Source organism: Aphis gossypii, chromosome 3, assembly GCF_020184175.1.
Source record: "Aphis gossypii isolate Hap1 chromosome 3, ASM2018417v2, whole genome shotgun sequence".
Taxonomy (NCBI): domain Eukaryota; kingdom Metazoa; phylum Arthropoda; class Insecta; order Hemiptera; family Aphididae; genus Aphis; species Aphis gossypii.
Window position 1 is genome coordinate 35143280 of NC_065532.1, and position 20374 is coordinate 35163653.

The 20374-nt window shown below is 24.2% G+C and overlaps 1 protein-coding gene and 1 long non-coding RNA gene across 2 annotated transcripts in view; one reads left to right on the forward strand and one right to left on the reverse strand.

Moving 5' to 3' along the window:
* Positions 1–20374, forward strand: part of LOC114124163 (uncharacterized) — a 108897-nt gene that overhangs the window by 52776 nt on the left and 35747 nt on the right. Inside the window, exon 2 of the mRNA XM_050203127.1 lies at positions 17875–18086. Within this exon, the coding sequence (XP_050059084.1) occupies positions 17875–18086 (212 nt within the window). The remainder of the gene's footprint in view (positions 1–17874; positions 18087–20374) is intronic.
* LOC126550823 (uncharacterized) overlaps positions 18006–20374 on the reverse strand; it is a 34329-nt gene continuing 31960 nt past the window's right edge. The window contains exons 2-3 of the long non-coding RNA XR_007604855.1: positions 18265–19671; positions 18006–18132 (exon numbers count right to left, since the gene is read on the reverse strand). This is a non-coding gene — a long non-coding RNA (uncharacterized LOC126550823). The remainder of the gene's footprint in view (positions 18133–18264; positions 19672–20374) is intronic.

The window sequence follows — 20374 nt, forward strand, 5'->3', positions numbered from 1 at the left end:
CTGTTAACTATTAAATAATAATGATGAACTGTTTCATCTATAAATTGTAAAATTATATATTTGAGTTTCAGTTATAGTTTAAGTAGATCTACTAGTTACTATAATAATTATTTGTGTAATTTTGTAGTTATATACCATTATTACGTAACATGTATTATAATATATGATATAATTTTGTATAAAAACTTCCTGAGACTATTTAATATTATAATATTAATATTATGGAATTTGTATATTGAAATTAAATATAATTTAATTCTGAAAATAAAGCACTATACGAATAGGTAATTAGGTACACATAAAATATAAAACAAATTATAAAATATTTATACTTAATTAACTAAATAGTTTAATATATTTGAATGATGAATTTCAACTTTGTTATTTTTTTAATAACATAATTTATAATATATTGGGTTAAATTTAGTTATACAATATACTTATACAAATTAAATGTTATATTTTATATTTATTTTTTTGTTTAATCCTTGTTAATTATTCAAGTCACAATTACTATGGATACTTAGTTTAGAAACTTCTATTTGTATTTATTGTGGTCATTAAATAATTTGAAGTATTGGACTGCATTATTATCTAAAGGGTTTGGTTTAAATTGCAGTTAGTGCATTATTCAGTACACGTTCACTTTTGACTTTTTCCTTAGGGACCAAAATTATTCTTCAGCTATACCCTTTGATCGAATTCTGCACTTTTGAAATTGTCTTTTTTGTAAAACATTAACATATTATTTCTTACGGTTACCTCGATCCTAGTTTCTTCTCATATACAAATATAGTAAAATTATTTTCAGATTTGAGCTTCAATATTCATAAATTAATCGAAATTCTATTAAACTAAAGTGTCCAAGTGCCTAGTAAAATGTTACGCCTTTAAAAAAACTTTATCTTGATAGTAATTGGAAGAGGGCATTTTTTTATTTACTCAGTTTTTTCTTTAAACACAAAAAATTCTATTCGCAACATACTAACATAGTTGAAAAAATATCAGTAAGTTTGGTTCTAGTAAAAAAAGCATAATTTTGATATTAAAAGAATCATCAAGTTCTTTTAATATATTTTTATAGTTAAAATTAAAAAAAAAAAAAAAATGGTGTAATTTTAGACATTTTATTCATAATACAAGTTTTATAAAAACAAATGTGACTTCATCTGTAAAATATATTATTCGTACGTATACATTTTACAACTAAACTTGGTACATAGATAAGTTTCAAGCTATTTTTTTCACAATATTATTAATAATTTTAAGATCATAAAACTATTTTTGTTATTAATTTAAAATTTCATTTAAAAATCAAATTTTAAATACGAATTCAAACTGTCAGTTTTTTTAATTCCACGGTTTATCATTATATAAAATAATTACAAAAAACTAATACCCTACTAAAATAATATTAACAAATAGAAATTAGGTACATTATAGTAAACAAATTAAATTGTATTACAACTGTTAAATTCATATTTAATCAGCATAGAACTTTTAAAAACAACCATGATGATCTTATACGAGTTATTATTTTTTTTTACTAGAACCAAACTTACTGATATTTTTTCAACAATGTTAGTATGTTGCGAATAGAATTTTTTGTGTTTAAAGAAAAAACTAAGTAAATAAAAAAATGATCTCTTCAAAGTACTATCTAGATAAAGTTTTTTTAAGGTACTTTGTGAAACTTCTTAAGCTCTTTTACTACCCAGAAAATTATCCATAGAAATAAAACACTTCAAACACATGATTGGAAATCAGTTCAGTATTATACTTTCTTCTCATCTTCAAATTAAAAAGTATAATTTTTTGTGCTAATGATTAAGTAACTATATGTACGGCAGTAGCTTTTTAGGTTTTTTTTTAAATAATTATAAGCACTACAATATCAAAAAATATCCTTTTTTAATATATTTAAGCTATAACTTGAATGTTTTATCTTTAAATTTTAAATTTTAAAACAAAAGGATAAATGTATTGGTTATAAATTATAATGTTAAACTTTTCTGCAGACATAATTTTTATATTTTCATTAAATCGAAATAAAACCATTAGTTTTATTGTATTTTAAATAGTATTGTACATAGTTGCATTGAGTATTTATAAATTTAAATATAAATAATATTTAAGCTAAATTGATTTATAAAAAATATATTGATTTTTTAGTCAATTTATATTTTAATATATAATTTAAGCATACTTACTAAATTATAACATTAATGGTATAATTTTGTTTACTCAAAACAATTGCCTTATTTTTATACAATACACAGTACAATTTAGATTAATTTTCCTTCATTTTTTAGGACTGAAAGATAGTATCTATTCAAAACTGATATTAGTTAAATTCAAGTTTATATTCAATTTAATTCATATTGGAATGTAACAATTTTTTAAAAATTAACTGCACATAAAAAAAAAATGTTTCATATAAATTTTTTTACATAAACCATCATACATGTATAATTATAATAATTACCAATTTATAAATAATATTTTTACATTTCATGATTTTCAATATTTATACTACGAAAAAATTATAAATCTGTACATTGATACTATAAACATACATTTTGAGTAAATGATTGTAAAATCTTGCAATGTACTACAATTTATTATAGTAAGAGATTTGTTAGTTTGGTCACAAGTATATTTTGAAACATTCATAAATAAATCATCACGTAGTCATTTTTAACGAACCTTAACCATATGTGTAGCGATAAATTATGAAAATAATTATTTTACGATTTATTTTTTTTCTTTTTTAAATGATGTAAGAGGTTGAGGAACCTGAGAAATTATTATTCCATTAGTTAATATTATAATACATTTTAATCGTTTTATGTAAACTTATACTATTATTGAAGCTGTATAATTAATCAAAATTGAATCCTCAAAATGCAAATATTTTCGCACTTATCGAACTTCGTATTGACGTATTGATGATATTTGACTGTGATTATTATTAATTTCTAATCTTAAATTACGTTAATAATTATTTACAACATAAATGTTTATCTTAGTTAACAAATATGATAGATAATATACATACATGTATAATATGCACATATATTGGGTCAATGATATTTGATAAATCTAGTTTGTATAATAATTAATCATAAGACTTATTTTTTTTTCAAGATCTTTTTTTTTTTTTTAATAATCCTAAAATTTTTTTTTTGATTTTATTTTTAAAGTTTATCTGTCGAAGTAATTGTTTCATTACTTTTTTAATTTATATTATGAGATCCATTTCTTTATTGATCATTTAAAATCATTTATATTTAAAATATAGGTATTATAACTGCAACTTAAGTTTCAAAACATGTGCTCTACTGTTATTTATGTTTAAATATTTTAGTTATTCACTAGGGATTCGTCCACTAACGGATCCATTTCGTTTGGAATAAATGTCATCGTATCTGAATTATGATTGTATAATACATATATAAATACCTTTTTTTTCCTCCGTTAAAGTCATTGAACGTACAAAATACGACCATTTAGTTTTTTAAGGACACTTCGTATGCGTTGTGTTAACGTAAAAAAAAAAAGAAAGAATTCGATTATCTAAAATGTGAATGAGGTCTTGGGTAATAAACAGGAAGTGGAAATGGCCGTTCTCCAGTAGTCCGGAATAAATCCAAGATTTCAAATCGAAGATGCAATGAAAAAAACAATACTGTATCTATGGTAAAGGGTGAAGGATTGAAAGGGTTGCCCAAGGAGAATTCCCAAAAGACGTTCAACATTTTGAATTACCTAAGCTAAAAGGTTTGATATTTTTATTTTCTATTATACAGTCATACAATTTTATATTCAATACTGATGTCTAGTTCTATTACTATATAGCATAATATACATTTTATATGTACCTAACTTAAATATTTTATGACATAAAGGTTGGTATAAATAATATTATAATATAATATTATGGATTTATGACTGTAATATTTATTAATAATAATCATTTTTGATTTTTCGTTAATTTTGGGTTCATTTAACAACGATATAGTATTATCAATTTTACTTTATCAAGATTTCTATACTTCAAGACTAAATTAGGCGATTTCTTTATTAATTTAAATGTGTAAATACTTTACCATGAATAGTTATTTTTGAGATAATATTTTACTTGTATAGATAAAATATACAGTTGAATTTAATTCTAAATTTGAAATATACGGCATTGTAATAATAATAATGGTATAGTAATAGTTATCATATTAGTAATAGCAACGATAACCTTAATATTTGTAATTCTAATATTGTTGTTAAAGTCAGGTTACATTATGTAGCCCTGTTATATATAATTGTTAACTGAAAGTTTTAGACGGTATAATATATTATGATTTATCTAGTATGTAGGTAGTTTGGAATTGAGATTTGGATTTAGGAATTATTTTATGTTATAATCTGTGTTCTTAAATTTGTTTGATTCCGTTGTGACCAGTAGAACATTTGTGATTTAGGGATATCTCATGTTTGCTATCAAAAAACTTAAACACCACCAGTAAATATGATATGCATGGTTCTATTCTAATTTTAATTAATGATGTTAATACTTAAGTTTTTTTTTATATTATAATGACTGACTTTACTGTCTGATTTGCTTTAATTGTTTAAATGAGTGTTTCTGATTTTTTTTTTTTCATAAGAACAGGATATCTATTGTTTGATTTGTTTTTTTACACTACCGTATGAAGATATTTGTTCATAAATATTATTTAAAGTGTTGTGTTAGGAACAACATATACAATAAATTAATTTGTAGTAAAAAAACATTAAACAGGTTTTAAATATAATTTAGAGCGTTTTAGTAAATACAATTATAACTAAACGTTATAGTTATAACATAAATTAAGCATCTAATTTGCATTAGTGATGTAAAAAGTAACAAAATTGGAATAACCTTAATAATTTCTACAAAGAGTCTCGCATCATAATAATACATTTTTATTATTTATTAAGACTCTCTTAATATTTGAAGGGTTGTTAATATACACGGGTGAAGTAGACTATGGCACCATGGGGAATGAAATATTTAAACCATTAAATGTTTTTTTTTTTCTATGATAATTTACTGTTTATACAGATTACAAAAGAATAAAGAACATTTCATATTAGAAAACCAACTCGTAGCTTAACTTATATATTTTATTAGCTGGATGTTAGCATAATAATAGATATATTATGTAATATTTGTACTAAAATAAAAAATAATATTTATTTGTTTTTAATGTAAGTTTATGTAACTAAAAAAAAAAGAATCTTAAATTTGGTTTGTTTATTTTACGATGATAATATTGATTATTGAGCAAACTATAGACATAGTAGATATTGTTTTTATAGGTTTATACATTTATTTTATAAGAAAGTTAAAATATTATATTTATATTACTTAGAAAATATTAGTCTGTTTTAAATATTTTTTAATCTATAGAAACTTCTTCGTGAAAGGATATTTAAGATATTATAATATACATTTGCAACGAACATCGTTTTATCTATAACTAAACCATTCAGTGATAATCTCACATTTATCTCCATATGAGAAAATTTAACTTTGAAGATCTACACCACATAGTTTAAATGTTTGGCTCTGAGATGTATTGATCACTATAGCGAAACACGTTCTGACAAAAAATTACAATCCTTTAAATGAATATGCTGATATAATATTCGTGAAATTAATGATATTTTTTCAGTTGATAGTCCGTACAGAATTGCAATTTCTATGATATAAGGCACAAAACACATAATTTGTAGTATTGTGATATTAAAAAGTAGTGGCAGTTTAAGATTCCGAAGTAGTATTAGCTGAGTTTAAATTTTTAATGTAGTCCATGTGATAACCTTCCTATAAATTGAATAGATTCAGAAACTTTATGGAGTAGTATATATCTTTATATATATATTTTAGGTACTCCAATAATTTAATGTTATATATAGATAATAAATATTAGTAACAAGTTGATCTTTACTTTGAACGAAAGTTCCTAAACTATTATCAATAGGTTATGTTAATTTTAATTGATTTTCATCCTTTCATCAACTACAATAGTTACAACTATACCATAGAAGGTAACTGCAATAGTGGTTTTTATACTTAAAATATTTGCTAAAATTAATAAAGTGATAAACAGTTTTCAAATACCTTTAGGTACATAAAAAATAAACAAAAATACTAATAATATCATTTACGAAGAACTTAATATTAAACATTAAATGAATACTTGAAATAGACCAATAAACACAGTCAATTCTTGGAAATATAAATATTATTTTTTTATCTAATAACTGAATTTAAATTTAACCTTACCATAAACTACTTAGTACCAAGTTGCTACCAGAAACTATCTATAAAGTAGGAAATCGAATCAGTTTTATATTTTTATTGACTTAATGACTTAATTAGATAAAAAATTTTCGAAAAAGGTTTTTTATTAAGATAAATTTGAAAGTAGTAAGTACTTTTTAATATTCACTTTTTAATAAATAATTATATATTTAAGTGATTTTAATACTATTTAAGTTTATGGATAGTGGAACATGTTTTTAGCTATATTTTACTTACATAAAACTTTTGAAAAGCTTTAAATAAAAGTTAAAAAAATTGATATATAGGTACATATCAAATGTATAGTTAATACAAAATACATGATTTAATGGGAATAAAAATCACTATTGACATGTATACAATATATAGTAATAATTCGTGTATAAAATAATGTTACAATCTTCCACGTGTTATCATAAGTTATATTGTTTTCAGTGAATATGTTAATATTTTATCACGTATTATGAACTATACAAATTTTAAATTCACAAGTAAAATTATATATCTTTGTATAAAAAATTTAAAAACAATATGAAAGTATAAATTGTATTACCTACATAAACCGTAACAATAAATAAATTTAAATTTCCCAATACAGAAGTGTTACCAATAGGTAACTACTGCAATATATCTTCTAGCAGAAATTTTCCAGTTATCACTTGAGTTAATCGTTATACATAATTTATATAGATCATTTAAACCGTACAAAATATATATAAAAAAAATCCTAATAATCTGATTACCTAATATTTTGTTTAATACACATTTTTGGAAAATTTATGTTTTAGTTTTATATTTTAATATAATAAGATAATTTTAAACTTAATATTACCATTAGCAACGATCAAGAATGTTTCAAATTATGATTTTTATCTTACATTTTAAATAATAATTCAAAAATTAAAAATTTTAGAGATATTCAAAGTAATTGAACAAATAAAAACACAACAAAATACAGTATTAGAGTACATATTAATATTAAATATTAATTATGTTTATCTATAAAATAATTATACTAAAATAAATATATATGATACAATAATCCAAAGTTTAGTAATAATTACAAATAAACACTATTCCTTTGTTTGTATTTTAATCACATTTTGAATCACTTCCATACACGCTGCTATAAAAGCAATAACGAAATCGCTAATTACTAGTCCAATTGATAGGAATATTGTATTAAGCATAAATAGTATATACACTTTAGTACCAGCAATAAATATTCATTCAATTTCATTACAGAACGAGTCTCTGTGACAGTTATGTGAATGGCCTAAGAGACGACATCTCGGAATCATTAGTATCATTGGTTTTCGTTGTGTAATTGAATAATAAAATAATGGTTAATATGGTGAGAGAAATGCTCGAGCCATACAATACGTAATTGCGTTATGGACAAATGTGCTTTCCGCGTGAACGAAATTTCTTCCTCGCGCTCCTCTTCCTCTCTCGAATATACTTAATATTAACAGTAAATCAAGTGAACTTAGGGGGGAGGGCATCCACACCGGTGACCGTTCTCATAATAATCGTAAATTCAATGAGTACATGTGTCAGACATACAAACGGTTATAACAACGGATGTAAGTATTTTTGAAGTGAGCAGTAATAATAAACCGTGTTCAACACCTTTTACTGCCTAAACAAATATTTTAAAACATAGTCTTTTTTTGATTATTATTGTTGTACTTAATTATTTTAATTTAAACTTTCTGTTTAGATCATTACGGTTTTTAATTATTGTTTTATACAAAACAAGCTTAAACGAGTAATGACCCATGAGAATTTGGACGTCGTCTGTTTGATAGCTAGTATCTCTTTTTACCATAAAATTATTAAAGGTTATTTTGAGCTTGATGTATATAGTTTTTTTAATATTGAACGTGAATTCTTACTGATTAAACTCATGTTTGCTGAAAATTGTTTTATAAATGAAAAAAAAACCATAAGTCAATATTTACAAACATTCTTCAATTTTGTGTGATTGTATAAACAATTTAATATCAATATCCTTATTGTTAATAAAAGATATTATTTATTTATTTATTTTATTAACACTTCCTGGAAAGTCTTTAAAAGATATTTTTGGAAAAACTAGAGTACACGGCAAGTCATCCAACGCTGATTTTTAGAAACGAACAACGTTTTTTCTGTTAAACTTCGTTTGTATTGCCATTATTTCCATACCACTATTGTTATATTTCATTTGAATTTTTTGGACCAATTAGTTTCCTTTAATTAATTATCTTGGATTTCATACACCTCAATAAGCTACAGTATGATGTGTACCTAGGCGAATATATGTTGTAAACTACGGTTAGATCATGGTAAGAGTAGCCTGCCAATAATATATTATATAGGTTATCGATGAATTATGTGGTACGTGCGCCTTACCTAGAAGTATCATTCTCAATCATTGATAACGGACCTGAAGTAACGAGAATGAGACCGATATATCTGCGTATATGATATTATATCGTTTTTTCGTTTTTACGCACATGCAAATAATGCCATAAAAGCGGTTTAATAGAGAACCAAAAACAAAAAAAAAAACTGATGAAATCGGTCAGTGATCATAATTTTTAGTTAAGACTGAACATAGAAAAATGTCACAATAATTTTATCATAATATTATACTATATTTTAAACTGAGTACTCTTTATTAATTACCACATTCATATTTTACTACTTATATATATATACATATTTAATTATTATATACATAGAAGCGTTTTAAAAAATGTTTATATCTGAGGCAAACTACTATTTGACTATCCATAGTATCCATAGCTTTTAATTTATATTTTTTTTTTTTACTTAATACTATAGTTAATATTATTATTATAAACTTTATATAACATCCGTTGCCTGGTATCCTTTTTCTAAACCATTCATTTTGGTTTTTAGACTATAGCCTTAAAAAATACTACTTCGGTATGTCACTGGATAATATACATCTATAGTGTGGTCGAAGCGGTAAACTTTATTCCGTGAATGTCGCGTATATCACCAGTTACTGGAATATTTTTTTCCCACGTTCACAGTTGAAAAGCTATTCCTCGAAAACGAGATCATCTCTACGTTTGCCGAGTCATCCGAATTCACTAGTTCTCGATAAAACCAACTAGTCAGTAAAGTTGTGTGATTGAAAAAGTCTTAAAGAAACAGCCGATTTCAGCCTTTTATATCCATATCATGTCCTTCCATTTTCGGTTAAAAACCTTTTCGCGTCATCGTCCGCGAATGCGTTTTATTAATATAGTGCTGTGCAGGGTGATGAAATTACACTGTAACCATTCCTTACGTATTTTTATTGATATATAGTATATTCGTGAGATGAATCATTTCCGGGACAGCAAAACGCGTCATCCGTCTCCCGGGGATTGCAAACTTTGAGTGTTACGTCACGGTAAGACGGGCATCATGTCGCCTATATGGTTTACGGATCTCATGTAAGGTTATATGGTTAATCAAACATTTCTATAGCTGCTACATTATATTGACATTATTTTGAATAAATTGGATAATTTATTTTCATACTTGAATGTAAATGGAATGTCAGACGAATCAGTTAAATCTTAGTTCAACTTTAATGAAAATATAATTTTATAATTACAGTATAGTAATTTATAGAGGAACAATGGAACATTTTAAAAACATGTAGTATAACTGTAAATGATTGTTATTCGTTACTTCGTTTTTTGTGCTCACAAATTATTATAACATGAACACACATGTAGGTTTTCCAAGACTAAACTCGGAATTAATCTTAAATGAAATAATTATGCACCACAATATTAATAGGTATAACATATCAAATATAATTTAACCTCAACAAGAATGTTAACGTTTTTTTTTTTTAATCATCTTCTATGTATATACAAAATATATTATTATTCAAATCATGTAGATAAATTACGTTTGAAAAATACACTATCAGTATCTTTGTTAATGTATTTATCGTAAAAAATGATTGAATTAATATTACATACAATCATTTAAACCAATAAATACTGTATCTATTAAAAATAATTTCTAAAGATTAGACAATATGCTCATATCATGATAATGCTTAAATAATAATATTATATATTTTATATTTATGTTAATAATAATAATGATATCATAAATGCTAATATGTAAGTACAAAAGATAAAATAAACAATCCATAGAGATGCCATTAATTATTTTCCTTTATGCATTTTGTAAAGAACACTATCGATAGTTACAAAAAATAACGAAGAAATCTTTTCAATAAATTTGATTTTAATAATGATGTTATTCTTATTTTATTTATTTTAAATGTTGAATCGATTGAACACTAGAATAAAATAAGAGATTTGCATTAATATTATTATTTAGTAAAATATGATATCATGCACTAAAATTGCATACTTAAAGCGCCGTGTCAAAAAATGTTTTTCATTAAAGTATTAATAACAAATATTAAATTTACAGCATATTATTTTTAGGTTCTTAAAAATCAAATTTGTTTAATAACAATGATTTTGTCAAATTAATTTTATGATAAAAGCAGTGTTCAAGAAATTAGATTTAATATCATCTTCAAAGAATAGAAATTAAGTATTGACTCCGAGTGTTGTTTTAAAGAGGTCTTTTTTCAATGTTTTCATTAGCCTTTTTTAATAAGATTTAAAATGATAGTATAGTATAACAGACAGATATATTATAAAGTAATTGAAATTCTATATTGTATAGTTGTCTGCATCAAATTATAGTCTTCAAATACTTATATTTAATAGTTATCACAATCTTAAACAAAAAAAAAAGTCAGGTACTTGTCACTTTTACAATTGTGAATGATAATGACGTATTAAATTTCAAAGTATGGTAAATTATAGCTTTTAAAATACAAATCTAAGTGTAATTCTGTATGACCATGTTCATCATTATATTTTTTTATTGTTTTCGATAAACGGCCATCCTTAGGATTTTCTATACATAAAGCTTATAGAAACTATTTAATAAATATACAACTACATTTTACAGACTTATTTGTTACATACAACCGTTTGAATGTTATTCCCTTTACCTTAAATAGATGATTAAAAGTTATGCAAGTATTAATAATAACAATTAGATCCAATAGCTTAGTCGATACAACAAGCACTTTAGCATTGTAGTTATACAGTTAAAAGTATATTAAATGATAATTTAATTTACTATTTTTATTCATAAAACAATATTATATTGTATTTAAGACTTGAAATTTAATGATACTATTATATGTTCATTAGTCATTGTTCGTATTTTTTTTATTTTCATACTTCATATTATGAGTATGCACAAATATTATTATAAGTAAACTCATACATTACAATAATTAATATGATTACAAATTTATAAAGTATAAAATATTACCTTTGTGTATAAAATCAAATTTTCAAAAAAAAAAAAAAAAAAATGCTTTTAAATTTTAATAAATAATTATTGTTATAAAATGGTATGTAACAAAAAGAAATTTACTAATTTAGTGCTCATGCTTGGTGTACTTTTTAGTTGATTAAAACTTTATATTATATTATTATCCTATACGTTAAATAGCATATCTATTAATTTTCAATATTTGTTTAATCTAATCCCCATTTGCCAATTTTTAACTACAATTGTGTACTTAAAATTAAAAGAACGTAAATGTAAATCACTATCAACTTTAAATTTACAAGTATTTTAAGATAGAAATTAACTGTTCGTTAATATTTTTCAATAAAGCTTTAGTTTTAGAAGCATATAATTATATATTGATTTAGTATGAAAGCTTAAAAAATGTATAAAATTGTATAAATCAACAATAGAATTGAATGAACCTTTTAGTTATATCATTTTTCATCAATCCCGGTCCTCATAAGGGTTTTGTCACCGGCCGGAAGTTCCAGTTTCTACTATCCTACTCTAATGGTGTGTAAAAGTGGTCTCGCTGGGTCAGCTGAGTATAATAGACGTAAGAGTACAGAGTAGTTCCGGTTCAATAGAGCCGTTGGGCTTTGTGGTCTCATCCGGTAGCGTTAATCGACAGACGCTTTCCGAACGCTATAAAACTATAATTCAATCAATTCGGGGTACACATAGAGCCTTTAACTTGAATTTAAAATCAACTGCAAGTTATACATATCAATACAACGTGTTCGTAAAATAAATTATATATGAGGAAAGTTGACTTTCCGCCGTATAAAAGTTTACAATGAACTACGTATTAGTGCATACAATAATTTACTATAGGTACAAAATTATACACTGTAAAAAGATTTTCAACTGAAAAATAATAAACAGCTATTATTTATAATATCAACTACTATAATTACTAATTCTATGAGTTATAACATAAATTATATTTAAAGAACACACTTTGAACAAAATTTAAAAATTGTAAATGATTTTTTAGATCAATTTGAAAAATTGTTTAATTAAAGACTGTAAATAATAACCAAATTATATTTAATTATGTTATTATCAGTTGAAAACGTTCACAAGTTTTACTTGTTTATAAATATTAAAATTTACCATTAAGAAAAAATGCAATACATATATATACATATTATAATATATAACTAAAAAATATATTTTTCATAAAATAAATAAAATGTACAACATTAAAAACAACCAGGAAAGCTTTGCTGTATATTAGGTGTCAATTACATCTTACCATTGAGTAGGCCTCTGTAAAGGATGTTTTAAATATGAATTCAATGATCGAATCGTATACGACAAAAAACGATTTTGAGACATAAGTCGAAATCTGAGCTGAGGCTGTCTGTCAACTCCAAACTAAATTTTCAAGGTTATTTTATTGAATATTTATACTTCATAAATTGCAATGTATGAAATCAGAAGTTATACGTTAGTATGGCTACTCAAAAATTTGTATTTTGTGAGTTTTCAAAAAAAAAAAAAAGTTATTTTAAGTAAAACTTATGGTGGCGGGTTTGATGTTTAATGAATAGTTATACATATTAAATACTAATAAAACCTACAAAATAACTGTATTCCATAAAATTTAATATAAAAAATAATACTTTAGTATTTTGTACAGCTTTAGATAAGTATATCCGGGAAAAAATAATACTTATGAGTATTATTAAAGTTTATAAATTAGCCAAAATCAGTAGGCATCTCGCACCTGTGCGAATGTAATAACGTAATTTTATGAAACAAAAATGTTTCATTTCTGAAGTCAATAAATAATTTTTATACTTGTGTTATAAATTTCTCAAAATGATATTTATTATATGCCTTTATATTTGTATTACTTTTTCGCGAATGTATCGAAAGTTTAAATTTAAACTTTGATTCAAAAAGTCTTTTTTTTTAGAGTTTTATAGTAAATCGAAAAAAATTATGAAAAATACGTAAGTAGATTGAAAAATTATGCCAATTGCATTTATTTTAAAACTTTCTGACATACCCTGTGTTTTTATGTTTTTCACATATTATTATCTTAAAGAATTAAAATACGTATGTATTGTTGTTGTATCATGTTTTTTTTTTAGGTTCATCTTAATTACAATGCTGATAATAGATTTTAAATTAAAATTGTATGCTGTAAGGGTTGTCTAATTCTGTTTTGACATGGGTCATCTCTCTATTCATAAATTCAAAATATTGTTTCATAAATCGTGGTGCTTGGTCATTTTACATCTCGCGTTTTCGTGTTTTCAACATATTGTTCCCAGTTTTCGACGATGTACCTACTCACTATAATACTCAACCCACGTGAATATGACCTAGAAATAAAAAGCATTTTTTTAAATTCGCGTGTACCTACAGACATTTCAATAGTAAATAATTAATTTTATTTGTAAAAGCTGTTTTATTTTTTTTTTTTTATTATTGGTTTTCATTATAATCGACATCGATGAACCTCATTGTTTCCATCGTTAACAATAACAACTTGACATGTATTTAAAATTAAATTTTAATTTTCTCAATGTAAAAATACCAGATTAAATTAATTTTTGACTATTTATTAAGTGTAAAAAATGCAATACATACATTTTTAATTCATATTTTTTACTATATTGACGACTATATTTACGTATATTTAATAAAAAAAAAAAATTATGTTTCAAATATTTTATATATTAATATAAGAACACATTAAAATATAATACATTATTATTTGTTATTTAGAACCTTTTTGATTCATTATACATCTTAATAAGTATTCATAGTTTTCTTTTGAACTATAACCCTTTTGTATTTTTGCATAAAAAATAATTTATGCTACCTTTTTTTTTTTTAAATTTTCGTTTTAAATTTATAAAATAATAAAACAGAAAAAATGTTAATAGAATAACATAATCTTACGAGATAAAAATAAAATAACTTTTAAATTCAATAAATAATTTTGATACGTTTGACGTAAATTTTAATACAATTAATAATTAAAATTTGACAATGTATGAACTGCGAATGATTTTTTTCCCATTAATTCTTCTGAATCGTCTTGAAAATTGTATGCTACTAATAATGGTGAATTAAAATTGATGAGCTTATTTTATATATTATATATCATATATGTATACATTTTTTATTCAACACAATTTTTAAAGGTTTGAGAAGATGATGCTAAGGTTTTTAGAATAATATTAATAACAACAAGAAATTAAGTTAATTCCATTATTTTGTAAGGAGTATAATACAATAGGGTTCGTAAAGAGAAAATCGTCCTATTTTAAACTTACTTCTTCACTGAATGCTTTCTATTGTTATTTAATGCGACCCTTGCTTGAGTATGGCTCAATCTTGTTGATCTTCACACTGCTTCTAACTCTGCGATCATTGAGCGAGTCCTAAAGCGCTTCTATCCAATTCTAGCTATGTGTTAAATATCCCACATTCGTTGCACGACTACTCGTCAGTTTTATGTGAAATTTGGTCTTTCGACGTTAGCCGATAGAAGAGTTGACATTAAATTAAAATTCTTTCGAAACCTTTTAGACGTTTTTGTCAACGCACCTACAATCTTTTCTCTCATCAACTTTCGATTCCCTCCTCGTCTGATTCACTCTATTGTCACTTTTCTTATCCCTATGCTCACCACTAATTATATTTCGAACAATTCAATTCACCCTTCGATTCTACACATAATCTAGATACTTGGTTCCGTTTCACGTCCGCTAACTTGCCTCTTGCATAATTCACTTACTTATTACTATACTAAGCCGTATTGATTAAATTAAATAATCAAATAATCAAATGTTTTGTATTTGAGCTATAACTTTGATGATCGAAATATAATTGTCAATCATTATTCTAGTAATTTAATTACAAAACGCTATATTCGCGCGTGTACACTATACATTATAAAATATAATATGGTTATATGGGACATTTTGTTTATTTAAAATACAATTTTAAGTGATTTTACTTGATGTAATATCTATTAGTTAATTTGAACTGTTTAACTTGACCCAACTAAAAATTAAATCATTATTTTAAAAGCGTACGTCGATAAATTTAACTATTAAAAACTAAATTCTATAGACAACGTAAATAATTTTACCTAATATTAATTCAATCATTATTTTATTGACTATTTATTTTTTCAAAAATTTATTAATAATTTTACAATATTTTACAAAAAAAAAAAAAAAAAAATGAAGATAGAATACGATGTTATGCCAAGTTTTCTATTGAATAGTTTACAATATTTAAAATGTTTTAATGTTATCATAATTTACTCACAATTAAAATATATTGATATTATTTTTTAAGTTATCTGGTTTTGTAATATTATACTAAGAATAAATAAATATATTTTTTTAAAGTTTATAAAAGCATCCGGGAATCTTATCTAACAACATAAATTGTAAATTATCAAACTCCGGATCTATGTTTTTTAGGCGTACTGCAGTGTATGAATTTGTCAGAGGTTCAAAATACTTGGCAATGTTTCAACATTATTTGAATAGCGTTTGAAACTGGTGGATGGGTTAACGAGTACCGAAAAAAATGGATAAATCTGGGCTATAATAATTTCTAACGATATATCACACTTGGGACCAGTGATATTATATACTCAGAAAAATCCATCTAGTAGCGCATTGTCTTTAATCGTCTTATCCTAATTCCCTATTATATTCTTCTTAGTCATACTTAAAAAGTTTGAATATGATGTTAGAAAATAATTTTATTCGACGAATTTCAAACGAGATAAATGAGATATAACATATAGATACCTGCATTCTCGAAATTGTCATTTTGGAATCATACAGTGGATGTTATAATTCATTCATTAAATATCATATTTATTTTTATCAATACTTTATGATTATAAATTATATATTTCATTTCTAAGTTGATAAATATTTTAAATGATATTATCGTGCATATTAAATGTTTTCTGTTTAATTTAAATATGATTTTATTTCCAAGTATATTGATTATATTGCCAGCTCTATATTTTTATTTTATAGAGTATACTTAAATACAACCTATTAATCAAAATATCTAGTATGACTATTACCTTAGTTTGTTTTTATTTCATTTGGTTTACTTTAAATTTAATAAGATATTTAGTAAATTTATGTTGAAAACATTTAATATCAACGTCTTAGTATTACATTGTTGACTATGATTAGTACAATACTAAGGTGTATAATATATTTTAAATATATTAGTAAGCAAATTTTATGTTATGAATACCTAAATGAGTTCAACACACATTAAATGAATAAAAAAAATTTGGTTGAACACACTTGACCCGAATGAATTATTTCACAATTTAAATTTTATTGGTTATACAGTGATGTATTTTATTGATATTTTTTAGTTATAATTAAATATTATACATAATTCAAGTAGAAAAAATGGTTCATAAGTCCCTACATACATATTAATTTATAAAACAGTGGACATAAAATAATGTCACATTTTAGTGATTACCTACCAACATTTTGCAATTTTGCAATTGCTTCCAAATACAAATGCATAAAACCTGCAACAAATTATTACCTTTAGGGACACCTGGTGGAAGATTTGGATTTTATTCCCAACGAGGGTTGGACTTCTAAAAAGAAAAACTTTTTCAATATGCTCAACTTTTCGATAACACTAGCTGATGTACTCGTACACATACAGTTTATTTATATCAGCTAAGGATAGTAATTTACTTGATTATATTCATTGTAGCTTTCAAATTTAATTTAATGATATAATACTAATATATATTATGATGGAACGAGTAAAATGATAAAAATTACTAACCTAAATCAGTCCTAATATTTTTTATTCCTTAATTTTATTTAAAAATTATTGATTATTTTATTATTGTCCAATTTTTAAATCGATAATATATTTTTTAAATGTTACAGTAAACGCACTTTTTTATATTTCTTAATATAATTTTTATTTCTTATACTATGTATTAAAAATATTATATTTGCGATATAAAAATGTTTACCATTTTATATATAACACAATGTGTATCAAGTAAATGCGTGTTGTATCAATATTGTTGAGAAACGATTTTATAGTTAAAGCCAATTTATTATACAATGTTACAGATATCGTACGAAGTTTGCACAACGTTAGCATACAATTCATACCTCCAGCAGTAGAAAGAGGACGCGATGTCATGATATATTGCAATTACAATTTAGACGGAGCTCCAATGTTGTCGGTCAAATGGTACAGAGGTAGTCACGAATTCTACAGGTATTCCCCCGGGATGATACCCAGAACGCAGACATTTCCATTTTACGGGCTTAATGTCGACGTAAGTACACGTTATCTACTAATCTGAATCGGTGTTGTATATAGTGCTATTTTGGAAAAATACTATATTAAAATGATAAAGACACGAATTCACATAAATAATAGTGAAATAACTATAATAATAATAATACAATAATGATAAAAATCTAAAATGTTATTTCAGATTTTTAGATACCTACCTGTAATAATTGTATACCTTGAGAAATCATATAGTCATAAACTAGTTGTCAACCTATTTTTACAAAAAAAAAAAAAAAATAAACATTAGCTACTATTACTCATTTCTTTTTGAAATGCTTTAACTTGATGATTGTTAAGATTCTTCATGAAAGCTTACATTAAATGTTTATTTTTAATTAAAAAAAATTAACATAAATTATAGAATTATCAATTCAATTAGTGTATATAATGCTATAATATAATATAATAAATTTAAAAAAATCTCATCGGACTCTCGGTCAACTATATCTTAATATATAGTGCTCTCCTTTACTTGATCTCGGCACAAACTTTTAAACTTTGATAACTATGTAAATACCTAATGAAAATCTGTAAAAAAAAATACTTTTAAAATATTAAAATAAATTAACTTTGAAATGGGACATTTTAAGATTTTAAAAACACGAAAACCGTGAATATTTAAACAGTTGTCGTCATTACATCATGAGTTTTATTAATCCAAACTCTATACCTACTGAGAACTAAAATAATATTTGTGAATTTCTAATATAACAATAATAAAATAATTATTTACAAATATAATTATTGAAAGGTAAACATAGACGGTGAGACCTTCTGTGTATTCAATGTAGGTAAATGTAAAATAAAATAAAATGATTTAATAACATATAAAATTAAATACCTAACCTAAAATAAAAGTACGATAATTAAATGTTTCTTTTAAAACTTGTATTATACAATGTGTAACAAAATACAATAAATTGTGTTCGGTATTGTGTGCATATAAGAGTAATTAATAGTTTTTTTATTAGAAAATACTAACCTCATTGTTTAGTTATTGCATAAATACAATGTTATTAAATAATAGTCACAGGACAATAAAAAAATTGAGAAAATCTCGTGAAGACATTCAGCTGGTTTCTCGAATAAAATCCCATGCCTGTCATCGTAAACCTTTTTTCCCTCTACCATCATCTCCTTGCCTTCTTTTATGCGACTTAAATCGACTTGATTTAATGCACGTTTCCGTTTTATTGTCAGAAAAGCTTCCGAGTTTCACATAGTCTCGAAAAGGTTTTTTTTTTTTTTAAGAGGACTAACACAGGCATTAGGGTCGGTGGACGACGTGGCCGGTAAAGGGCACAGGGCGAACAAAAACATCGTTGTCAACGTCGGTAAAACCGTTTTTCCGGTCATCAACGATTGTTACCACAGATAAGTTTATACGCGTCGTGTGTCCGTGTATTTATTTCCGTGTTAGTATGTATGAAACACATAAATCATACTGCTTGAATAATACATGCGCCTTTCTGTGTTATATTATATTACACTTGGTTCCTGGTAAAAGTTCTTCAGATTCATTTTCTGACAGTTATCCATGTGCCATATTTCCATGTCACCGCCATCTAAAGAAATTAGTCCAGATAAAAACACAAATGAAATAGTCACGAAAAAAATTAAAAATTCAAAAGTATATGATTAAATGATAAATGCTGAAATATTGTGCGTACAAGTCGTATAACGGAAAGTTATTTGGCAAAAAAATTATAATGAGAAGAGGAGTTAAATATTACATTTTATTTTGACAAAAACATTTCACTAATTTCCATCATAATATTCATTACTGTTTTTATAATCGATTTCAATCAAAATAGATACCATCTGAAAATGTTCTTAAAGTTTTATAAATATAACTTTGTAATAGTATTGTTCTAGTTGAACAGAGATGCTAGATTATTTTATATTTATATCGTATATTGATTTTTTTCTAATGCTTGAAGTAATATTCTTAATAAAAAACAAAAATAGTTTCATTTTGAAAATTATTATTATTATTTATATTAAAAGATAACTTTAGTTAAATAGTTTATCAAATTAAATTGTTAAACTACCTGCTAGATAAATTAGATTCATTAAAAAAGAAAAATAATAATACTTATATTATAAGCTAACACATAAAAAAGTATCCTATAATCATAAATTTACTAGGTATATTATTAATTATTATATATACAGCTATGTGTACAAAACAAATTAAATAATGTACTTATGATAAATTTAAATAAGATTTAGCCAGTTTTGAGATTTACTAATAATGCACAATAAATT